General features: G+C 40.3%; 1 protein-coding gene across 1 annotated transcript in view; it reads left to right on the forward strand.

Moving 5' to 3' along the window:
- DOCK8 (dedicator of cytokinesis 8) overlaps positions 1 to 22,735 on the forward strand; it is a 96,906-nt gene extending 74,171 nt beyond the window's left edge. The window contains exons 34-48 of the mRNA XM_076362219.1: positions 1,868 to 1,964; positions 3,211 to 3,345; positions 5,131 to 5,283; positions 6,374 to 6,532; positions 7,322 to 7,422; positions 7,867 to 8,059; positions 12,781 to 12,924; positions 13,792 to 13,923; positions 15,364 to 15,498; positions 16,030 to 16,119; positions 16,554 to 16,790; positions 17,424 to 17,567; positions 18,604 to 18,710; positions 19,576 to 19,743; positions 20,384 to 22,735. Of these exons, the coding sequence (XP_076218334.1) occupies positions 1,868 to 1,964; positions 3,211 to 3,345; positions 5,131 to 5,283; positions 6,374 to 6,532; positions 7,322 to 7,422; positions 7,867 to 8,059; positions 12,781 to 12,924; positions 13,792 to 13,923; positions 15,364 to 15,498; positions 16,030 to 16,119; positions 16,554 to 16,790; positions 17,424 to 17,567; positions 18,604 to 18,710; positions 19,576 to 19,743; positions 20,384 to 20,447 (2,059 nt within the window). The 3' untranslated portion in view covers positions 20,448 to 22,735. The remainder of the gene's footprint in view (positions 1 to 1,867; positions 1,965 to 3,210; positions 3,346 to 5,130; positions 5,284 to 6,373; positions 6,533 to 7,321; positions 7,423 to 7,866; positions 8,060 to 12,780; positions 12,925 to 13,791; positions 13,924 to 15,363; positions 15,499 to 16,029; positions 16,120 to 16,553; positions 16,791 to 17,423; positions 17,568 to 18,603; positions 18,711 to 19,575; positions 19,744 to 20,383) is intronic.
- The last annotated feature ends 465 nt before the right edge of the window (positions 22,736 to 23,200 follow it).

Genomic DNA, 23,200 nt, shown 5'->3' on the forward strand with positions numbered 1-23,200 from the left:
CTCCCGTGATATCCTTCAGCATGTGTGAATTTGAACTGAAAAGAATGGCTTGTGCTATGCGGCAGCTACATTGTTGTAGCCTAGCACTCATCCATGATTATCACATACATTTTTGAACACGAGATTGTTAATTTTGAATTTATCCAAACTTTAAAAAAAGAATCCTTCAACCTTCTGTGCTAAATTGGAAGAGGTGCAGATCCTGTGTGGATATTCTTATTTTGCCCAGAACGTAGCTTGCTTTCTCTCAGCCAGTTTCATTGAAATCAGAATAAAACAGTACTCAAGCAGCAGCTCTACAATATCTCTTTACAGTAGTTCAGTTAAACCACTTAAAATAAAACTTCTGGTTACGTAAGTAAAACTCTGCGTGCTGTCCAGGCCTTTCTGTTTTACCCAGCATTCATCACTGTGGTATGCAAGATCTTTGCTCTCATCCTTCGTGGATCCCTTTAGTGTCTATGTCCCCTAAGTAAGGTGTTTGCAGGTAGTACATGGCACAGCAGGTTTGCACAGGTCGCCACTCAGCCTCACTCAGCCTGCTTCTCCTTGAGTCCAGCATGCTTTGGGTTTGTAGTTGCAGTTATAAGCTAAGCATGGTGTCAGAGAGGATCCAGTCAGGATGGTTAATGTGCAAGGCTCAGCGGTTGCTGGAAATGGTTCAAACAGCTATGCTGTTTGCTTGATTTGTTCAGTTCTTACTCATATTTAGCGATCCCTAGCTTGATTATAGCACCAGCCTTTTGGGAGGCCCTTCTGCTCTTCATTGCTTCAAGTCACTGTAATTAATAACCATACGACTGCCCTGACTTCCTTTCCTAGCCCTCCCCAGAATTATCAGGTTGTGCCCAAAAAGATGGCTCTTTACTTTTCTGGTTTTCTTTTTGGGTAAGCCTCCACTGGGCAGAAAAGGTAAGTGAACATAGCAGAAAAGCCACAGATTTTGCAGTCACTCAGAAATATGATTGTAAGGGTGTTGCTCCAGCTGCAGAAATGCACCTTAGGAGCTTTGGCCCAAGTCAGAGCAGCTCTAATCTCAAGCTCTAGAGTGCAGCTTCTGTCCATGCAACAGCCCTTTTCTGAGCAGTTTAGGAAAAAGAACAAAGACTCCTCTTTGTGTTTCTGGCATAGAAGGGATCTCTGAAAATACACTTTTGTAAGGAGCTGCACCTATGCTTAGAGCATTCAGCTGCAGGGGAGCTGTGTTCCAGACCTTGTCCTTAAGTCTCAACTAAGAGGGTATCATGCATTGCCTTACCACCACCTTCTGTCTTTTATAAATGTTTCAGTCCTCTCTTAAATGTCCTGGGGCACTGCTGTATTGACCCCGCAGCTGTTGGACCTGCTGACTTCTGTTGCCAACAGTCTCAAGAATCAACATTTTAAATTGCCTGCATTAAACACTGCTGCTAAGGCACTGAAGCAATTTCCCCTTTGCCCAAGCCTGCTATTTTTACTTTTTTTCTGGAAGTGTTAGATCAGTTGCCTTTTATTCGATTTTGGGTTTTGGTGTCCTTCTACAGGCAATGCATTCAGAAATTATTGCATAGCTTATTGAACAATTGAACATGATGTTGAGGGCAGAGTAGCCATTACACAGATTGCTATTAAGGAAGCAGAAGCATCCATTTGAACTATCCAGAGGCCTAGTTTTCAGGTGTCCCCTTTGGGACTTCTGTTCTATGATATCAGCTCTCCTCATTTGACTCTGTAGTTCTCAAGAAACACCTCTGAACACTGTTTTCATTGTTTGCTCTTACGGGATCGTTCAGAATGGTATCATTTGTATTTTGTCTTTGTTTAAACAGCAGGCCATCTGACTCTTGGGGTACTCTCTGCGTGCTTTAATTAGAACTCCTTCTTGCAGGACAAAAGCTGAGCTAGATCAAGAAGCTCTGATCAGTGGAAACCTGGCAACTGAAGCTAACCTGATCATTCTCGATATGCAAGAGAACATCATCCAGGTGGGAAATGGCAAAGCTGGCTTGGTACCAATCCCTGCTCCCTCAGAAGCCAGTGGAAGCAAGATTCATTTCTCCTTTTGTTTCTTAGGCAGTGCAAAATGTTTTAATTAAAGATCTTCTGTAAACTTGTATAATCTTGAAGGAAGAAAAAAGATGAAGAAGAATGAATCCAAAGATGAAATTGCTGCCTGCCTTTACGCTGTTGTCACAAGCCCCTTCTACTGTAGGGCATTGCATTACCGTAAATGAAAGGGAAATCTACCACCTTGTTTTCAGTAGATGTTGTTGAAAGCCATTTCCACTGTCTTACTATGGTCTGGGAGTTTGGAGAGGATGAGGGAAGAAAAATCTTCATTTATGCTAGGAATGTATCTGAAGATATTAGTAATTTGGAACTGAACTGCTGGGTGGCCTTTGGTCATACTTGCATGTATGATCCTGTGAGACAAAAGGATTTAACCTTGACTCCCACAGAGTGCTCAGTGCAGGACATTATCTTCCACCTGCATGGAGTCCTTCTGAGAAGAGGTATGGCCCCTTAGAGCAATGTAGTGTGCAGAACTTATTTAACTTCTAGGAGTCAGATGCAGTAAAATTTCACAGGTCCTTTGACAGCAGTGGAACCATGGTAATTGACTCTGCTTAAACATTGTCTCCTGGTTTAGGAGAGACACTCCAAATTCATCGGTATGGGAATACTACTGTTGGAGCAACATGCATATTCATAGATAGCAAGAAGAAAACTTAATTCTTGAAAACCTGTTAGTAGAACAGCATTTAGCTACTAGACTTTTGTAGTACTGGGCATGATTTTTGCATGACACCACTCATAGCACCTAGTCTCCAGTATGCCTATTTAGCCTATATGCCCAGGAAATCAGAGCATGAGGAGGCAAGGGGAAGGATGGTGCTTGCCCACCACAGGATCACTTCCTGATGCAAGGTACATGAAAGATTGGACAGAAGGTGGACAGAGCTTCAAGAGTCCCTGCAGAAGCTGGCTGAGCTTAAAAATGCATTGGAGGGTCTGCAGATATTGAGAAATGTTTGGGACATTTTCCCCTTCTGTCTTCCTGATCACTACAAAAGTGTTTTGAAATTCCCCTGAAGCAGATGTTAACAAATGAAAAAACTGCATAAACTCCTGGATCTGTCTCATGGACAGGAGAGCAGAACTTCAGTTCCTATGTGCCAGTTCATTGCTGAATTACCTCATGCAGTTACTGTTTTTCTCCTCCATGTGTAGGCAAGCTTTGCGGCAGAGTGCAGAGACAATCTCTTGGGAGGAGTTTTGAAGGTCCTGGTAAATTCTCTTGGCTGTGATCAGAGCACCACTTACCTGACTCATTGCTTTGCTACACTCAGAGCGCTCATTGCTAAGGTATGCTTTTGATATACTTCTGTTTTCATGCTTCCAATCAAGTTATTAGAGCAGCATTTCTAGAGCAGAGCTGTGTGCATTCACTTACCACTTTTCCTTTGGCATTTGTTAAATATGTTTTGCATATATAAATACAAATGCCTATCTATAGGGATGTTAAGGGACTTCTATAGCTGTTGTAAGGTTATTTCATTGACCACACAAGATGGAATAACTGAATCCGAATAATCTTGTGGTTTTAGCAGTCTACTCTGAAATATAGAAGATTTACTAATAAAGAGGTAAAAAATTCCACCCATTATATTTCAAATACATTCTGATTTTAATTAGGAATCTGAATGCCAGGGATTGCACAGATTGCATAAAGTCAAATTTAAATTATCATCAGGACTAGTTTCCAACCAGATGGGCAGCAGAGAAATCAAAGCTAACTCATCAGAGATCAGGGGGATCATTCTAGGTTTCTACTTCTAAGATAGGTTCCAAAATTCTAAGCAGATTCTAAGATGTTGATAGATTTCATCTTTGTTCTGCCTAAAAATTAAGCCAAATTCTAATCTCGCTTTCATTTCTGTATTACCAATTAAAAAAAAAATTTTCAAAATGTATATGAGGACAGAATTTGACCCAACATTTTTATAATATAGGTCATAATGGGTTAGATGCTTCATTAGGAATCTCTAAAATCTGTTTAAGATTTATTCTCCTACAAAGAAAAGCAGTTCCACAAAGGAAAAATCCATGAAATATTTTTTCCCCCTAAACTATTCTAAAATGCAAATAACAAACAGGATACTCCTGTCCAATTAATGTCTGTCTGCTGTTAAATGCAGATTGGCTGACAAAGCCTAATGACAGGGTAGATATCTGAGTAGTTATGAAACTCATAATTATGTTTTCATTGTACTTTATCTTTGAAAGCTAACTTCCAATTACAATAATGAATTTTGTGAAGCAATCATTCCAATTATTTCTATTACACTATAGGTATTTAGATGTTATTTTACAAATAAAAATGATAGAACCCTGTGCCAGCAGGCTTGTAATATAAATTAGACATAAAACAGTGAGGTAATGGAGTAAGGAAAGGTTGAGAACTGGGAAATGGACCTGCAAATGAGAAATGATATCCTGTGTTCTGCTCACACACCTTTATCAGTCCTATGTATGTACTGATACATACAGTACTGGTGCACCTGTGCTGTCTATGGTGAGAGTTTCTTAGGACAAACATCCTGCCCCCTTGGGTTTATTGTCTGCTAGAGGCATTGTGGAGACACTGTAAAGGAAAGTCTGGCATGAAAGCTGGGCAGTGGAAGTTTTGTGGCACACCGTAGGCGGAAGAACACGCTGGAATGCTGGGGAAGGGTAGGGCGTTGATGCAAAAAGCTAGTAATTGCTCCTTATGCATAAGGAAGTATTTGCATGTTTCATCAACAATTATATATTCTGAAAATAGCAACTCTCCATGCTTCTAAGAATTTTGCAATATTTGATGTTTTCAAAAGCTCCTGGAGACATGGGACTCTCAGACATTTTTTTATTCTCTCTCTGTCGCTCTTTTTCTAAACACAAAGACTATTTTCAAACCCTTCTCTGTAGAAAAGCTTGAAAATGGAACCTATAGCATCACAGGAATCAGAAGTCCAAATGAAAAAAGTATAAAATGCAGTTTTTGCAAACTTTAGTCTTTGTCTGAATCCTGTGATTTTTGTACACTAAGCTAATGATGTTTTAATGGCCAGAAATGAGAATAATGAATGTTTTCTTCTCTATCTCCCTTAGTTTGGAGATTTCCTGTTTGAAGAGGAGGTCGAACAGTGTGCTGACCTGTGTCAAAGAGTTCTCCATCACTGCAGCAGCAGCATAGATATTACACGGACTCAAGCCTGTGCCACTCTTTATCTCCTCATGAGATACAGCTTCAGCTCTACCAGTGTAAGATTTTGAGAACAGCAGTATGTTTTGTGCCACGTTTTTTTGTGACCAATTGAAATTGAAACTGAAGTTGTGATAGCAAATGGAATGCATCTGCAGATAAATAGTCATATGTTATGCTGTTTTGCATATTTGAGCCAGAAGAAGTCCTAGAAGTGTAGGGGGAAAGTAGTTTTAATTATTGTTCATTATTTTGTTTAGGAAAATGTGACTTTTTCTGCAACATCTGTAAACGCATCTTCAAATGGAACAGCATTAGGCCTCTGATAGCAAGGACTATACAATGCATAAGCAATACTCATTTTGTCACTTTTTTTTTTCACTCCTGTGTCAGAACTACTTAAACTTAGACTAGTTCTATTCTAATGCAATTACAACCTCAGTAGAACTATTGTATGCTTGTATTAATGGAAATTATTCGCTGGCCCCTTGGTCTCAGGACTAGGCTCTGATTCTTACCACACATATGGAGCAAAATACGTATGTTATGCATGTAGGTTCACAATGTCCTTGCACAAAAGGACATGCATTAGCATTTTGGATAGCGTCTGATCTTGCACAGCATTTTGTCCCCTAGTTGTTACTTTAAAAGCCTTGAATATGTAAAAAGTGTTGGCTTTGCAGGAGGAAAATGTGCCTTTGAGACACCATGATCAGCAGGGCGTAGTGCATCACCATGTGAAGCCCTCAGAGGCCTTTTGCTTCCCAGACTTGTTTCCAGAATGTTTTCCCAGTCCTGCTTCCTCCCCTTCTTCTCTGTGGGTGGCCTGATCTACACACCCACTGGCCTGTGCAGAGGGGGAAAGAGGTACTTCTGACTTCCCCTTGTCTCAAGCAAGCATATGTATTCCAAGGTACATTCTTGCCCCAAAGTACAGACATGTCAGAATTGAGGAACTTTGGCTTAACCAGGTAAAACAGGACCGGCTTTGATGCACCAGAGGCCACTCGTGTGAGCAGTGAGTTTAATGCGCTCAGTGTGGGCAGGAGAAAGTGGGTTTGGTTTATACAGTAGACAGAGATATGTGAACTGATATGCATGGTGCAGTGAGCCATCATTCTCTCATGTTTTTGTTTTTTCTTCTGAAAGAATTTTGCAAGAGTGAAGATGCAGGTGACCATGTCACTAGCCTCTCTGGTTGGCAAATCACCTGAGTTTAACGAGGAATTCCTTCGACGATCCTTACGAACCATCCTAGCCTATGCAGAGGAAGATGTGGATATGCAGGCAACTCCATTTCCCATTCAGGTCAAATCTTTTATGACATCTGTGGCTTTTATCAGGAGCTTTCACATAGGAATGTGCTTGGAGCAAATCCTAGATCATGGGCTTCCAAAGCAATGAAAATAAGGATGCAGGGGTTATTGCATGAGTTTATTTCTAACACAATAGTAAGCAGAGAAGAAGCAGAGGACATAATTCCACAGAATAAACTCTTAAGAAGTTCCACTGAAATCACATTACAGGAGAATCATCTCTTAGCTTTGTGTACAGCTTTCTTCTAGACCCCAGCAGGAACTGTACCCTGTAAGAGTTTCCCAAGATGGAATTTGATTCATTATGTTTTCAGACAAGTAGCATCATGGAAACTTCTCTCACTTTTTCAATTCATAAGGCGGCAGCAGCAATAATGAAAAACATTTCAGACAACTGTCAGATGCTTTGCTAAAATTCTTACAGTAACTCAACTTGTGCTGAAGACTTACAAAAACATCTGCTTTGTTATCAGATCACAGATCAACTAAAGCTGAACATTAGCGCATAGGTTTGATTTTTTTTTTTCATTCAGAAATAAACAGATCAAATCCCACTCATTTTGATTAATTAAAATCTGCGTATAAGATTGCTATGTCAGCAGCCTTCGCTGCATTGAATAGAGTTGGAAATACAAATCTTGTAGCAGTTCAGCATCCTGACATTTCCTTGGGCAAGAGGGACTAAAAGAGAGTAACATCATCTGGTGCAGATGCTGTGATTTTTCTAGAAGGGAAAAAATAAACACCTGATGAATGCATGTTGATCTTTCTATTACTGCAGGTAGAGGAGCTGCTGTGTAATCTGAACAGCATCCTGTCAGATACAGTGAAAATGAGGGAATTTCAGGAAGATCCGGAGATGCTCATGGATCTCATGTACAGGTGAATCCGTTTAGAATTGCTACTGAGGAAATTCTGCAGTGAGGTGAGCACAAGAACTGTGCGTTTTAGGAACAAGCTGTGGACAAACCCTGTAGCTGTTCTGTTTGTGTACACTCCCGCTTTAGCACAGCTGATCAGTCACAGGGGGCCCAGGCTGCAGGACTGAGCACGTTGCAGTGGAGCCACTCAGAGGTGGGCATCTGGGAGTCAGGGACTGATGAACACTGAAGAGTCTTCGGTTCAGCAGTTTTACCCTCCTCATAGCCCCTGTGTGTCCTGCCTACCCCTGCCTAACCATTTCTTTTGCCCTGTGCTTAGTGAATTATACCAAATAAAGACAGAGGTGTCTCCTTCCATTCAGTCCAGGTGGAGAATTACAAAGGTTCTTTCTGTTATTTGAGAAGAAGTAACCGTTCACACCTCCTTTCTGCCCTGTGTTGTTAGAATTGCCAAAGGATACCAGACATCACCCGACTTGAGGCTGACTTGGCTGCAGAACATGGCAGAGAAGCACACCAAGAGGAAGTGCTACACAGAAGCAGCCATGTGTCTGGTCCATGCTGCAGCACTGGTGGCAGAGTACCTCAGCATGCTTGAAGATCGAAACTATCTCCCAGTGGGCAGCGTCAGCTTTCAGGTAAGAAAAGGCTCCCAAGCTCTGACAGCATAAGGCTGGGATGGCCTGTTCTGGTGTGTGTATTGTGCTAAGCAGAGTAGAAGTGCATGTATGGGGAGGAAGAGTTACAATGGCAGAGTATCCATCACCACTCTTGGTAGGTTGTTCCGATGATTTATGCTTACTGATGAAAACTGGTACTTTAGTGTCTGTCTGTCTCTAGCTTCTATTTCCAGCAGTTGGATACTGTAATCTCTTGTCTGCTAAGTAGAACCCCTCTATTATCACATGCCTTTTCCTAGGGCTGTTATTCATCAACTGTAACAGATGCATCTTTCAAAATTCTTTCTCATAATCTAGGTAATTTGAGCTACTTGGTTCTTTTAGGCATGTTCTCCAATCCTGTGACTGTCCTCCAGTTACTAACCAACACCCTTTCGATGGATGAATGACACAATCACCATAGTCTATACACAGTCACATCAAAGTCAAGTAAAAATGTCCCATAAGTTCTTTAAGCCTGGGAAGTACCTCTCAGTTTATCTCTCCGAAGACTCCACTGGTTCTTTTGGCGTTGTTGAGCTCTTTACCCAGTAATACATTGATGAAGAGTTTTCTTGGGTTTTGTTTTTCACCCTTCTTTTCTACATCACATAGATGAAAGCATAACTCTTGTTAGAGTTAGACATTTTGAAATGCAGATATTATACATAGTTATCAGATTGCGCAGTTTTGGTTACCCTTACCTGAACTGACTTCATGTGCAAATTCAGTGATTTTACTGCTTTTTTTCACACGTTATTAAAAATAAAAATGGCTGAACCCTTAAAATATTCCCATGTGTTGATGATTCCTTGTTTATCGTTATTCTCCAAGACCAGTGAAGACCATTGTTCATTTACAGAGTTTGCTGCAATGATTATGAATCATTCCAACTAATTAGTGGAAATGTTTTGCAGAATCAACTCGTATGTTGTATAGACATCTACTGTTTGGGCATTATTGCCTTTATGAGATTGTAATCTCTTTAGAAGTATCAGGTTTCTATAGTCTGGTGTTGATTCAGATTAATTACAATACCTTTAATTTTTTTCTTTAGTAAAATTTTGTACCAGTATTTCCACCACTTTGTCCTGGATGCAGACTGATAAACCTACCACTATCTGCTCATCTTGTTTACTTTTAAAAACATGTGGTCCCCAAAGCATATTTCCTCCTCTGGAACTTCCCCAGTTTTCTAAAACATATGGCAACTCACTATTCACTGCCTGAACACCCTTTTGCTTAGCTCTTTTAAACTGTTGAGGAGCACATTTTATGGTCCAGGTGATTTTGAAATGGCTAACACTAGTAGTTGGTACATTCACCATCCCTTGATATAGCCATACCACCTGGATTTTTTTTCCCTTCAGAATAGTAAATAACCATACCACTTGGGGTATTTTTTCCCTTCAGAATAGTAAACGTGAACATGATTGAACCACTTGGCATTTTGCATTGAGTTTAATTTGGGTGTTAGTATTTGCAATTCTACCTTAGCAATCACATGGTGGCCTAGCGTTATTCTTAAATTCCTTTACTCTTAAGATAGCTGTATATACTCTTTTTACTGGCTAAACTTCTGGCCATGGATTTATACTTCTGCCATTTTGCATCCCTTATCAGCTTTGTATACTTTCTAACTTCTAACTTCCATTCATTACTTCTACTTTCTTCTTTTCTCCCTACTAGTTACATACTATCATCATTTAGATATAGGTGAAATCGGCATTCCCTTCCCAATGTCACCCTGCTCCCAGGCTGCCATGAATGCTTGTAATCTTGCACACTCGACACTAATGCAATTCCTCTTTCCATTGCTCCCAGATTATGCAGATTGCCATGAAAGGGTATGTTTCCAGTTATTTTAGAGAACTGAAGTCTATTCTACAAGGTACTAGGCAAGCAAAAACTTAGCAGTTTAAAAGCAACAAATCAATCTCTCTCATCAAAATGCTTGTGTAAATATGTGTTTGCCAAAGGAACAGTTGCTCCATAGGAGAGAGGTAATGAAATACCTTAATGACCAGAAACCCAATTGCACAACTCTTTTTCTGACAGCATAATTTTGAATTTCAGTTTGCTCATTAACATTAATTATCTATAATAACACTTTGCATTTTTACAAAGCCTTTCAAGAGAAGAGCTCCCATTCTTTACAAACAGGTTTGTGTTTTGAAGCACCTGTGAAGATCTTGTTCAGATGACCTTGTTAAAGGAGAGAAACACTACTCTGACTGTCTTGGCTTTACCTGGAGTTCCAGATGTCACTCACTGACTCTTTCTGTGTCCGTTTCTTCATTTAGCTCAGATACAAAATTAACTAATATTGGTGATATACATTTAGTTGTGGAATTGAGAGTGATAATAATGCGTATGAAAAAAGATCAGTCTGGACGAGCAGAAGTGTTATCTCCTTTTTACAGATGAGTAAAATGAGGCAGCAAATGATTAAATCAGTTGACCTAGGTCTTCTGCAGTGACTCTGTTAGCGTCCAGAAAACTGTCAGTAGAGTAACACTTTTCCTTATAGTGTGCCAGACAAAACTGTATATGCTTCCCCCTCTGCAATCAAAACTATCCCTCGAAATCAGAACGGGATCACTTTCAGTGAAATTCCCTTTGAGCTTAATTCATGTTTACACTAAATCCCCTTTGCAAGTGATAAGGTGGACTTAGAGTATGAATTGCATATGGACTGACTTTAAAGCCACTTTATATTACCACAGACAAGGACTTAGTGTGTGTGCCTACCTGCTGAGGCACGGGCCTAATTAGCCTGCGCTCAGCAATAGCCTAATTGGACTGTGCTGTTTTGGGGATCTAGGTTGCAGGCTACCCTAGCCGTATCTAACATGGTGATAAGGGCTGGGGATCACAGTAAAGCCCCTTGAGTTTACACAAATGTTTCTTTTCCTTAAAGAAAACAAGGCTTGTGAGATTCAAAATAATTGCCAATGATATACATGGTAACTAGTGTATTGCCTTTATTATATAAGGGACATACAAAATTCTTCAATATGAAATGTAGATCAAGGCAAAAGGTGGATGAGGCATGTCCACTTTGCAAAAGATCATGCAAGCACCAGGAATACGTCATGAAGGCTCTCTCCTACTAGAGTGCGTGGACGGTAAAACATGGAAATACATGCCTGACATTAGTTATTACAGGTTTAAAGCCAAAGAAGAGATAATTGGTGTCTGTGACTTTCTTGGTTACTTTCATAAATAAATCACTCCTCTGGACTCTTTTTGCTTTGCTACAAAAAAAAAAAAACAAACGCCACCAAAGGCCACATGCCATTCTGTGAAAACAGTCCTTAATGGCTACTGTTACAGAAAGGGAAAAACAGAAATTGAGCTGCAGCGTGGGTTGTATGAGTTGCCCTAGGTATGTGCCAGGGAGGCTGAAGTCACTATCTTCAATGACACTGGTAGGTAAAAAGTGGCATGGGTGTGCTAAAACGTGCTGCAGTTTTCCCTCTGGCTGAAATTCAGACATACCCTTAACTCCTGCAAATGCTGTCCTGAGCTTTGTACTCACCCTTCCAGTGGAGCTGATGTGAAGTGCAGACTAGGCACTGTGACAGCAGCATGGTTGGAGTAAATTTCACCCATGGAGAAATAAATACATCCACAACACCTAAGGGGGAAAGTCCCATGTTGCTAGTGATGTGTGGTGCCAATTCTTTATCTGAAATCTGATCAATAGTAACAGCCCTCAGTGTCTCTGCCATTTTATAAAGATGTCTTTAAGGACTCGGCTAGCTAGCCAGCTGGCATCTATCCTGCACTCAGACAGACTGTCATTGCCAGTTTCTGCTGAAGTGAGACACTATGACACTAATTTACCTCCTTTTAATTACTAGCAAATCGAAGCTTAGTATTTCTGCTGCTGTTGAAAGTAACATATGCTAGTTCCATACTGTATGTACCCATATTTTAATGTTCATTTACATGTATTTCTATGTATTATAAAATTTTTAATGTTGTGTAATTTATTCAATGGGTTCCTGAAGAACTGTAGACATGTTATTTCATGGTCTAGAATCTCAAAGAGTGACTGACACTGTGCACTTTATCTAGTTTTATTTAAACATGCAATAAGATCAGTAACTTTAACAAGAAAACAAGTAAATTCTGCAGGATCAAGGTGTAATATGGCAGAGGCTGAAATGAGAAGCAGCGTTCAATTATTGCAGGTTTTAGAGCAATATTGTCTATGTCCTACTTCTCCTCTGCTTGTAAAAGTCAATTCAAGAACTTGAAAGTTCAACTTCTTCAAACAGGTGGCAGGAGGTCGGGGGTGCAGCTTGGAATTTCCCACCCCCAGACGGCAACAGCAGGAAGGGCACATTGGTTGTGACCACTGCCGTATGGGAGATGATTGAGCTCACTGCAGCTTCATGGAAATCCAGCCACCAGAGGGAGGCCAGTTTGTGACCTACAGGAGTCTGCTTTTTAAACCTGAGGCGAGAAAGAAAGTTTAGGATTCTTGTAGCAAAACTCCTGGTCTGCCATTTGCAGAGATTTAGGATGTTACATTTGCTTCTAAATGGAATTTAACTGTGTATCCCCTGGCTGCACTTGTATAATCTCATTCTTCTTCCCATCATGTAAAGATGTTGAAACTGTTTCTGCCTTAATCTTTATGATAGACTATTGATCTAGGTTTCTGATTTCTCTGCTCTGATGTATTTTAGAACATTTCGTCCAATGTGCTGGAGGAATCTGCTGTTTCGAATGATGTTTTGTCTCCAGATGAAGATGGTATATGTTCTGGGAGGTATTTCTCAGAAAGTGGCCTGGTAGGGCTGCTGGAACAAGCAGCTGAGCTCTTCAGCACGGTGAGTGAGAGTCAAAATCACCAGGAGATGGAGTGGGGCTATCTGGGCCAGATCCGTAGCTTTTTTTCCTGCACATGAGGAAACAAAGTCTTACTGCTAAACCAGGCTCTACAGATCTGCCCCACTGCAAATAACAAGAGGCAGAGGCACATCTTATGGCTGACCCAGCCCTGCCTCAGCCACGTTGGCTAAGCTATGCTTTTCAGGTAGCCTAGCACATCAGCAGAAAGTGATTGTCCCAAGCATGAACCAAGCGTTTTGGTTGGTATTTTCATGGGATAGTACATTTAAGAAAAAGATCTTGCTTAAACTATAGATTTTAGAAAGCATGTGAGAGTTAGTCCTGTGCTTTTACACAGCATACAACCACCAGCCTCATAACCTACACTTACCATGTAAAGAGTCATGATGTTAATACTCAAGTAGCTCATCATATTGCCGTAGTGCTAAGGGAGATAGATGATTTAGCATCTCTGAAGATATAATTTGGGTTCCTTTTGTCCAGATGCAACTCTGGTTGCCCTGAACCGTACATGCTAAACAAACCCATTTCCTTCTGCTTATCTGCGTTTCTAACTCTTCTAGCCCCTAAGCAGAAACCGTGTGCTTTACACAGGAATTTGGGCTTGAGAGCCCAACAGATCACAGATGCAAATTAGATAGTTTGTTGTTTGCAACTCAGAACTACCCATTTACTATTTCTAGTTTTTAGAAAGCTAAAACAAGCAACACAGCAGATTAGAAGATGAGTCCCATAAACGCCCTTTTCAGCCAGGCCATTAATGGAGATCTAGTGTCTTTTCAAAGTGCATGAGGACTCATTTCTATTCTTCTATTTTTTTTCCTTTTTTTTTTTTTTCTCCCAAGGGGGGATTGTATGAAACTGTGAATGAGGTGTACAAAATTGTCATCCCCATACTGGAAGCACATCGAGACTTCAGGAAGCTTACCTTGACACACAGCAAGCTACAGAAGGCCTTTGACAGCATTATTAATAAGGTACTCGTGAGGCAATGCACTGCTAGCAAGACACATTGCTGGGTTGCACTGTTTGTTTAAGACTGGTGATAATAAAACTGTTCATGTGAAATAGATCCATTTCCTTTTTCTAACAAAAGCTTCCATCTGCTTTGGCCTACCTAGAAAGGGTAGTCTACAGTGAAAAGAGGCTATATCCTCCCTGAGGGAAAAAGCAGAGATTAATAAAAACTGGTTTAGAGTTACAGAAAAATAGCTGAACAGGTCAAACTTAGAATAACAACATGCATGATTCCACCTGACCGTATCTATTTAAGAAAAAAAATGAGCCAGCAATGTGCACTCGCAGCCCAGAAGGCCAGTTGTATCCTGGGCTGCATCAAAAGAAGCGTGGCCAGCAGGTCGAGGGAGGTGATTCTACCCCTCTCCTCTGCTCTAGTGAGACCCCACCTGGAGTACTGTGTCCAGCTCTGGAGCCCTCAGCATAAGAAAGACAAGGACCTGTTGGAGCGGGTCCAGAGGAGGGCCACAAAAATGATCAGGGGATGGAACACCTCTCCTATGAAGAAAGGCTGAGAGAGTTGGGGTTGTTCAGCCTAGAGAAGAGAAGGCTTTGGGGAGACCTTGTTGCAGCCTCTCAGTACTTAAAGGGGGCTTATAAAAAAGATGGCGGCAAACTTTTTAGCAGGGCCTGTTGCGACAGGACAAGGGGGAATGGCTTTAAACTAAAGGGGGGTAGATTTAGACTAGATATAAGGAAGAAATTTTTTACGCTGAGGGTGGTGAAACGCTGGCACAGGTTGCCCAGAGAGGTGGTGGATGCCCCATCCCTGGACACATTCAAGGTCAGGTTGGACGGGGCTCTGAGCAACCTGATCTAGTGGAAGATGTCCCTGCCCATGGCAGGGGGGTTGGACTCGATGACCTTTAGAGGTCCCTTCCAACCCAAACTATTCTATGATTCTATTATTTGATGAAAAATAACTTTATTGTCAATTAACTACTGTTTTCAATTATAAAGCAGAAGAAATACAAAAGCCTGGCTAAATTCTCAGCACTCATACTGCCCTTTCCTTCTCTTTCTTCAGAAGAATCTTATTGCTGAGTCTAGTCAGTTTCAAATTCTTATTAATTTTCCTTGCAAAATTTTAATTTTGTTAATGTGTATCCAATGGAATTAAATAATAAGTTACTTTGTTTTGCAAGAGTCACTTCATGATTAGCCTAAATTTTAATTTAGGTTTCAGTCAAATGTCCCTTTAATTTGTATACTTTCCTTCATGAATGTGTGCTTCTAATCCATCAGCACTGATGATACATAGAACTGGCTCTGAAATAGAGAAAATGTAGGATTAGTGGGTTTTCTTATATATCAATTGGGAAAAAAAGGCATCCAAATACTACAATGTTGACATAAAAAAATAAGTAATTGTAAATTTCCTCTTTCTTTTTATCAATTAGGGTCAAAAGCGAATGTTTGGAACTTACTTCCGTGTTGGTTTCTATGGATCCAAATTTGGGGACTTGGATGAACAGGAATTTGTTTATAAGGAACCTGCAATTACCAAACTTCCTGAGATTTCTCACAGATTAGAGGTAAAGAAAAAAACATTGTGTTAATATGATCTCCAGTGTTATGTTATACTTTCTAATGATCCCACACAGTTGTAATAGTATTATTGATATGTAAAAATCAGTAACAAACTGATTTGCACCATAGATTATTTCCTTTGTGTATATCCTTTCCATTGTAGCCCTCTTTACAGCATAATGATGAAAGTGAGCCATTCTCTTGAGGCCATGTCTCTTACGGGCAGGCCTGTAATACATTGAATGATTTGATTTGAGCATGCCAGATATTTGCTTTGGTATCTTTTCAGCTTTTTCATGGAACTGCAATGTCCCCTTCTGATCTCTTTACCTCAAGTTCTGCTTTTTTGTGAGCAACTCACACTGATCTTTGTCAGAAGATGACTTACCCTGGCCAGCTGTGGTTCATGAAGCAGTATACTGACTGTACAGAGCCCCAAAATTGTCATGGTTACTCCTTTCTCCTAGAGACATACAGATCATTAGCATTGTATTAAGGACTAAAAACACTCTGGGATAATTCTGTTTCCTTTCCAGGGATTTTATGGCCAGTGTTTTGGGGAGGATGCTGTGGAAGTGATTAAGGACTCCGCTCCTGTAGACAAAAGAAAGCTGGATCCCAATAAGGTAGGGAAAGTACTACTGAAAGTGTTGAGTTGCTTTGTCACAGAAAAGAAAGGAAGAGAGGGGGATCCCCTTGAAACTTTTATGCTCAAATAAGGCACCAAAAAAACCCCCAACCTGGCTGTATCTCTCTGCCCAGGGATGTCCTTAAAGCCTCTGTGAAAGGCTTAGTTTGGTAGCTTGTCACAGAGTGTGGAAATTAGAAGTTCTGATCTCTGGTCCCTGCTCTGGCTCTGATCCCCAGGATTAAGCTGTGCCCTCCCCAGAGGCAAGTTTTGTCAGCTCTGAAGAAGAGAAGGAGCCCTGAAGGATTTGCAGCTCTATGCTCTTCCAGACCATGCTTAGCCGATGTAAATTATGGGATATTTCACATATGCCATTCCTTTTACACTTCTTGGGTTGTAAAGTACTGTAATGGTTCTTCCCTCTTTTCTCAGGCATACATACAAATTACTTTTGTGGAGCCATATTTTGATGAGTATGAGATGAAAGACAGAATAACCTATTTTGAGAAGAACTTCAACCTCTGTCGGTTCATGTACACTACGCCTTTCACCATGGATGGGCGCCCCAGAGGAGAGCTTAGCGAGCAATACAAGAGGAACACCATCCTAACCACAATGCATGCTTTCCCCTACATCAAAACTAGAATCAATGTCATCCAAAAAGAAGAGGTAATTGGGTTTTGAGGACAGATCTAATTTCTCAGGGGCTGAAGGAGTCTCTGGGTGGGAAGATTTTCAAATTCTGTGCTTGGCAGAAAAAAAGAAAGCTGAATTTCTCAGACATGTTACTCTCATAAATAGGAATGGCATAGAATGGGTAGACAAATGCAAGATGGGTATTTACTGTGGAGAAGAGAGGATAGTGAGTGTATATTCTTCTTCTGACCTCCCAGTTGTAATGCTGTGTAGGAGGATGTGTGGAGCTCTATTTATGGCTGTACTAGTAGCTGATAAAGTACAAAGAACTAAATTGGGCTCAGAGCTGGTTTAGAGACAGGGAAGCTTTGTAAAGGTAGAAAGTGCAAAACCATTTCAGACATGAAGTCAGTAACTTCAAATAATAATGAATTTATGCAAACAGGGAGTCAGTTCCACATCCTATTTTTGTAAATTATAAGATGTCAAAGAGCTTTGGATCAGATGCAGCATCTACGAAGATGACATTTAGATTGAACAGTCTTCCTGGGTTTCACAACTACTGCTTTTGGCATGGGAGAACGATAGAGGTATTGTCAGATTTAGAACAGGTCAACTGCATGCATGATTCAGGTAATGAAGCATCTTTTCTTCCATATCCATTAGTTTATTTTAACCCCAATTGAAGTTGCTATTGAAGATATGCGGAAAAAAACACAGGAACTAAGTGCAGCCACCAACCAAGAACCACCAGATGCCAAAATGCTCCAGATGGTTTTGCAGGGCTCAGTTGGAGCCACTGTAAATCAGGTAGGGGATCCAAATAAGCCAGATGAAGAGTTTCTGCATACTTTTCTCATTGTGCTTTCTTTTTCGCTGTCATCTCTTGCACTGGAAGTAGTACATCTAGTCAGACACATTTAGTCACAATGTGCATTTAAACTTCATCCCTTGATATTTAGTCATTGTATACTGTTCATTAGGTATGCTTTTGGTGAAAGTGCTCATGGAAGTGCTGTCTTGGTTGTAGGTGCAGAAACTCACAGAAGCTTTGTGAATGCATCTAAGGATTTTCCATATCTAGCACACTAGCCATCTCAGCCATTTTGTTCACTCCAGGTGTATCCTTGGGGAATGGGAATAACAACAACGATTCTGCTGTGGGACCACCACAAACTCACGGTTTCACAGGAAATACATGAAGTCAAGACCTGAGTGTCCCAAAAGAAAGTTGAGATGCAATAATTACAACATAAATGTGCCTGCTAACAAAAAAAGGCAATTAAAAAAAAATAAAATGAAAGAATGAAGACATAACTGAGAGAAAAACTTGGCATTACCCACAGTTCCACAGAGCTTGGTTTCTTTGCTGAAAGCCTCAATACTGTCAGTTTTTCCAGGTTCTTCATCAACCAAAGCCTCTAGTCTGAACTAACACGTTGTAAGCTTTGGAAAGAGTGGTCCTTTCCTGTGCTGGGCTTGTTTAACTCCCTTGGGGTCTTGTAATGCCACACATTGGAGCTGTGTTTCTCCCACATAACCAGGTTTGGCAGTAGAGCTATCCCAGCTCTTCTCTGCTGAGCAGAATTTTTCTGTTCCCTTTTTTGTGGGACTGGGGGAGAAATAAAAACAGGAGAAGATAAGATATGATGGGTAAAAACTCAGGTTGCCAAAGGAAAAATTGGGGCGAAAAAGGAGAAAAAAAACATCCTGTTATGGTGACTATGCATAGTTTTCTTTTCTTCTATAATTCCGCTCATGAAATAACAAACAGCTTAACCAAACATGTGGTCTGTTTTCAGTCTAAGCAGCTGTTTTTGACATTTTTCTGTGTTATTCCTATAAGGGACCACTAGAGGTAGCACAAGTGTTCCTGGCTGAAATTCCAGCAGACCCCAAACTTTATCGACATCACAACAAGCTGAGGTTGTGCTTCAAAGAGTTTATAATGAGGTCAGTAAAACAAAATTGAAATGCTGAATTGCATCAATAAAGCAAATAATCGCAATAATTCAATGATAATATGACTGTGTAATTAATTATGCAAGTTAGCATCATGAATCCTGCCATCTCACACTTTAGACACTTGGTCCAGACTTCTTATCTCTGCTTCATGGTCAATGCTTTGGTAGGCTTTGCATCCCAAATGGGAGCAAATTTTAATACTTCAAACTAATTATGTAGAAATTAAGATCTTGCATTTGTTTTATCTTTTGACATTTTACAGAAATCAAGAATTTCAGACTATTGGCTTGATTTTTTTTTTAATAAAATGACATTTTTATGTAGGAAGCTGTTCATAAGAAAACACTTGACCCTATCTGTCAAGCAGACACATTGGTAGTGGTAGACACATATGGTCTTTGCTTTCGATATGCTTGTAAATCTTAACAAGCATAATCACATAGCAAGATATTCATCTCCTTAGTCCAAACAAAGCATAATTGCTGAAGGATAAATTTGAGTTAAATAAAAATGAGCCTTATGCAGAAGATACAGCCTCTACTCTCTGCTATTGTCACTGCATCTGTTTACAGTAGGTAGGCAGGTAGCTCAGTATTCTGCAGTCATTAAATTTGGTTTTTATTAGCTCCCTTGTGCATTTCTAATGTCTTAAAAATATCACCTCAATTTGTGTACTTGGAAAAGACAGAGGTTTCTTATTAGTTCATTATCATTTTGGACTTGACAAGTTACCAGAGCAGTGCCTAGCCCAGAGGAGCTGAACTCTTGGCTATTAAGATTACCTAACACAAAGTTAATGAGTTTAACAGAAGTAGATTACACGTCATGCCTTTTTTTCTTTCCTTTTGCCTAGGTGTGGTGAAGCAGTGGAGAAAAACAAGCGCCTTATTACTGCTGACCAGCGGGAATATCAGCTAGAGCTTAGAAAGAACTACGGGAAGCTGAAGGAGAACCTTAGGCCCATGATTGAGAGGAAGATCCCAGAGCTGTACAAACCTGTAGTGAAAGTCCATAGCACAAGGTACCGTTAGGGCAGGGTTATCTGTTGTAGCTCTACAAAAAGATGCCATTTTTGCAAGGAAGAAAGGCAGTTTTACTGGCAGCTAAAAACAGACCGTAATATACACTGCCAACTTCATACTTGATTAAAGAAGTCTGCAGACTTCCACTGGAGCTGAATGTAGTGTTAACTGTGTTTCTCAAGCTGCTCATTCCTGGGGTAGGGGATTTATGTCATTTTAATGCATCGTTAGAGAAGACTTCCCCCTTGCCCTAATGAAAAGATATTGGAAACATCTTGCCATGTCTTCAACATTTGAAGCCAGGAGGAAGATAGAACAGGTATGTGTTTGTTTTGAACACATGGCACCATGTGGTGTTAGCATGAAGTAAGAGTGATCCTTTCACTCCCAGATAACATAATCCAGTTTAGTCCCATGACTGAGACAGAAGAGTCTTAACTTATGTTCTTTACTTATGAATGTACACTTCTTTACAAAGCCCCAGTGTGGGGTGGGAGCAGAAGAAGGAATATGCCTCTGACCTGCCAACACATAATATGTTCCAGCTGATGATTTGTCAGCTGCTCCTTTTCACAAGGCAGGTATTCCCTGGATTCTTTTCCATTTGCCAACTTTATTTATGGATCCGTTTCATTGCAGGGAATCTTTTCGTAACCACAGTTTTAGGAAATACGATGCCCAGACTTCTTCACAAAGCACCTAAGGACTAGCTGCTTTGGCCAAGGAAGAGCTTCATGCTGCAAGCCAGAAGTGATGGGGTATTCAACATCTATGAAATCAGAAATGTCTCACAAGACAGCATGTGCGCTTTCTGGACAGCACGTAGAAAAGCATTTACACAAGATCACGGAATGAAAACCGGGGAATGACTCCTAATCAACCACGTATCTTGAGGGCTTGAGAAGGAAGGGGGTGCTTTTTAGATACTTTTGCATGTATTGTAAAATAATCACATAATGCAGAGGGGTGGACCATTAGAGTGGTCAGTGGCATGAGGTCAGTCACCACTAGCTAACAGACACAGAACTCTGTGTGGTTTGGTTGAGGTGTTATGTGAATCCAAATAGCTTGTCTAAGGGATGCTGACAAATTATGTCTGTTTATGGTCCTTTTCCAAGAAAGCATTTATCCATGTGCTTTTGGCAATGGAGCACATTCTGCAAGTTAATCACATGCTTAAATGCTGTCTTAATGAGGAGGGACATGGTCCCCTGCTCAGTGTTTGCTGAGCTGGAGCTGTAGGAAAGAATAATTTCCTCAGTCAGTTTCTGTCACCAGTATCTATCACGGTCCTTAACTGCAGGGAGATTTCTGCACAAGTTTTCTCAACCAAAGCTTGGAAAGCAAGAAGTAGCAATAAATAATTCTTATAGATCTTCTAAATTTTTTTCTAAGTATAGGGACTATACTTAGGGACTTGACATGCAGTTGGATTTCTTAATAAACCATGTCAAGTTTAGCAGAGCTAACAAGTAATAGTTTAACAAGAAGACGCTAAACTATGAGTGATTCTTTAACTATACAATGCTCTCATGTAGATAATCTTATCCAAAATGAACTACAGAAGCACACAGTGAGGATTTCCTACAAAGCAGATCACTCAGGCTTTGCTGCAGCTTAAGAGAAATTAACTCATAATTTATAATACCTAATGCTTAGTATTTTCTGAACCCTGAGCAAATGTTTTACTAAATGATCTTTACAACACTTCTCTGAAATAAGGAAATATTATTACAGTTTTGCAGATGAGGATGTTGAGAGAAAGAGAGAGAGACATTAGGACTTTGGAACTCACTTAGTAAGGCAATGGCAGAACCACAATTTGTATTTTGACCATGCTTACCATGTAATGTTTGTATTTTGAAACAAAGATCCATGAAAGTGTCCCTCGATACTACTTCCTTCCCTCCACCTTTTCAGGGTTTTGGAAATTAGAGTTTAATGCTGATTAAAGTAACCAATCCCATTTGCCCAAACACAGAATTTAATGTTAAAATTAAATGAAACGGTGGAATTAAGTTTTTCCTTTGTACTTCATTTTAGAAAGTTACAGTGAACTTTCTCAGAGCTGATGCCATGTGTTTCTAAATGCAAAGCCTCTTTGCTCTGAAAGTATAAGGGAGATAGAGGCTGCTGCTTTTAGTGGAAACATTTTGACTTTTTAAGGTCATCTTCAGCCTTGCCATTTGATAATAGGAATTTTCCCATCACTTCGTTGACATCTGAGTGAGTCAGATTTTGAATGTGCTATGTAGAAGATTCACAGGGATGATCAAAGATGAGATGTGGAAATAGGTGAAATAAAGCTTGTACTTACACAGCACTTGGAGTGTAAGAAAGCATTTCCCTTCTCATTCATAGTATTGTTAAATGCAATAATCAGGAATAAGTACTCTCTGATTTTGAAGTGAACTTATCCAAAGTACATAACCAAATGGTATAAAAAGCTCAAAGCCAAAGACGCCTCCATGGAGTGGCTTCTCTGTATTCAAGTTGCTTTGAAACTGTTCTACATTGAAAAGATGATTAATTTCCCAAAGCTTTGAAGCTATGAGAGCTCTGCCTATCAGAACCTAGCCCCTTATCTATTAACAGCCTGTTGGGGAGGAAGGTCAGAATACTGTTATCTATCAACCCCATAATCCAACCTCATTGTTTACAAGATGCTTATCCTTTACAGCCTAAATAACAGAAACCTCAGGTGAACAAAAGAACCCTACAGGTGTACAATATACTAGGTAAAAGTAATGAAGTGTTTCCTGTTGTGTGGTTCTTGAACTGAAACAATACTCGGGATAATAGGAATACTGAAGGACTCTTCACTCACATTTTACAAGCTGAGCACCCCTCAACCAGTTGTCCAGTCTTGCCCTCTCTAGCTCATGTTGTGCCTTCTACAAATGACACAGGGTTTGTACATTTCTTTCAAGAGTTGAACTATGTGAAATTTTGTACTTTATGATATTCATTTTGCAATAAAGTGACTGTTTCACAGGATGTTCAGAAGTGCCTTTGTGTTGCACCTTACACCTCAACAGAATCCAGCTGGAAAGAAAATTTCAGTAGGAACAACCTTTCCTTGTAGAAGCATCATTCAGCAGAAAATACAAAGATTTGGGCAGGGGAGGTGTTGGTCTGTCTTTAGGATAAATTGTGTCTATTGCAGGGGTAATTGGCAACAACTTGCTTCCTAACTTCTTTTTCCATTCACTCTCTGTGAAAAATGGCAGTGGGAAGCTCAGTGACAGTAGTGCCCTCCTTCCTTCCTCCGGTGCGTAGGTGCAGAGCAGAAACATGCCTGATTCTTGAATGACACACCATCTTGGAGATTCAAGACTAGGGAGACTTGCATGTGTCCACACTAGTTAGGTCCAGGGCTAAACTACTGAGGCTGTCACAGGCAAACCAGCAAGTGAGGCACAGAACCACACCCATCCTGGTCCAGAGACTCCCACA

The sequence above is a fragment of the Aptenodytes patagonicus genome, chromosome Z (assembly GCF_965638725.1).
Source record: "Aptenodytes patagonicus chromosome Z, bAptPat1.pri.cur, whole genome shotgun sequence".
In the NCBI taxonomy this organism is placed as follows: Eukaryota; Metazoa; Chordata; class Aves; order Sphenisciformes; family Spheniscidae; genus Aptenodytes; species Aptenodytes patagonicus.